At 65.6% G+C, this 1,269-nt stretch overlaps 1 protein-coding gene across 1 annotated transcript; it reads right to left on the bottom strand.

Annotated features, from left to right (window-relative positions):
• Positions 1-799: 799 nt before the first annotated feature.
• Positions 800-993, bottom strand: EMIHUDRAFT_252985 (hypothetical protein; the record flags this gene model as incomplete). The annotated part of the gene is made up of 1 exon (XM_005786274.1): positions 800-993. A coding segment is annotated over one exon (194 nt), but the record flags the coding sequence as incomplete, so codon positions are not given.
• Between the last annotated feature and the right edge of the window lie 276 nt (positions 994-1,269).

Below are 1,269 nucleotides of genomic sequence, written 5' to 3'. Positions count from 1 at the left end.
CGGGCGCGATGAGCGTCGTGCCACCTGACCCGAGACGGGTCGCAGGCGTCGTACTGAGCGCGTCGAGACCGTGTCCTGATGTGATCTGCACGGGTGAGTCACTTCGGGGTCAAAGGAGCGACGTGCGACCTGTCAGAGCTTGCTCTCCGATCTCAGCGGCGTCGAGTCGTCTCCGGCGGCGACAATTCGGTACCTCCCCAGGACGCGCAGAGGCAGCTGCGACCCCGCCGAGTGGTCAGTGGAGGGCGGCACACCGCGCCACCTGCTGTGTGCCGCCGTCTACTCGGCGGGGTCGCAGCTTCCTCTGGAAGGCACCGAGAGGTACCAAATGGCGCAAATGACCAAAATATCAAGATTGTGTAACGCGAGCTGTGCCACATTGAAATGGAACTAGCCACACACCCCTCACCCGGGGACAGTGTGACAGTCCTTCTCTATCTCCGAAAGGCGAAAGCGGAGGGAAAACCAACGCGGTACCAAAAAAATAGGTGCGGAGCGCAAATACGATACCAAAACCCCCGGGAAGCGGGATCCGATCGCGACATCAGAGACCTTCCAAAGGTATCCACTCGCGCTCGAGCGCCTGGGAACCCCCCCCTCTCTGCTCTCTCCCTCTCTCTCCCTCATTCTCTTCCAGTGCCGCCCCGGCTCGGAAGACAGGACACACGCCGACAGGAAATGGTCACGCATAGTGAGTGTGTGGGGCTGGAGCTGCGGGAGTCTCCCCCCCCCCCCCCTCCCCCCCTCCCCCCCCGGCGGCGCCAGCCGCATCATGGCCGCGCCGGCGTCGGGGGGGGCGCTAGGGCGCCAGCGCCGCAGTCTCCTCCAACATGGCCACGTCGTCGGCAGCGACGGCGGTAGTGGAGCCGTGCGGCTCTTGGGGCGGGGGCGCGTCGCCCGCCGGCGATGCAAAGTAAAAGGACGGGAAGGCGAGGTGGTTTGGGTTGCTGGTCGCGGGCCGCGGCGACGCGAAGACGAGGTCGATCCGCGCGCCTGCGAGATATGGCCGAGATATGGGGAGATATGCCGAGATTACGCCGAGATGTGTGGCCCACTCCGCCTCCTGCCGCCGACATGTCGTGTCAGGCCCAGAGTGCCGGGAGACACCGGGAGACAGCCCAGAGTGCCGAGAGACACCGGGACACCGGGACACCGAGAGGTGCCGAGAGTGCCGAGAGGTGCCGAGAGCACCGAGTCGCTCCGCGCGCGCCGACACGGCTCCTTTTGGACCGCGCGTTCTCCCCCTATCTCCCCCTATCTCCCCCTATC

The sequence above is a fragment of the Emiliania huxleyi genome (genome assembly GCF_000372725.1).
Source record: "Emiliania huxleyi CCMP1516 chromosome Unknown EMIHUscaffold_1520, whole genome shotgun sequence".
NCBI classification, from domain to species: domain Eukaryota; phylum Haptophyta; order Isochrysidales; family Noelaerhabdaceae; genus Emiliania; species Emiliania huxleyi.
Note: the sequence above shows the minus strand (reverse complement) of the source record. Positions and strands in the feature narration are given on the sequence as shown.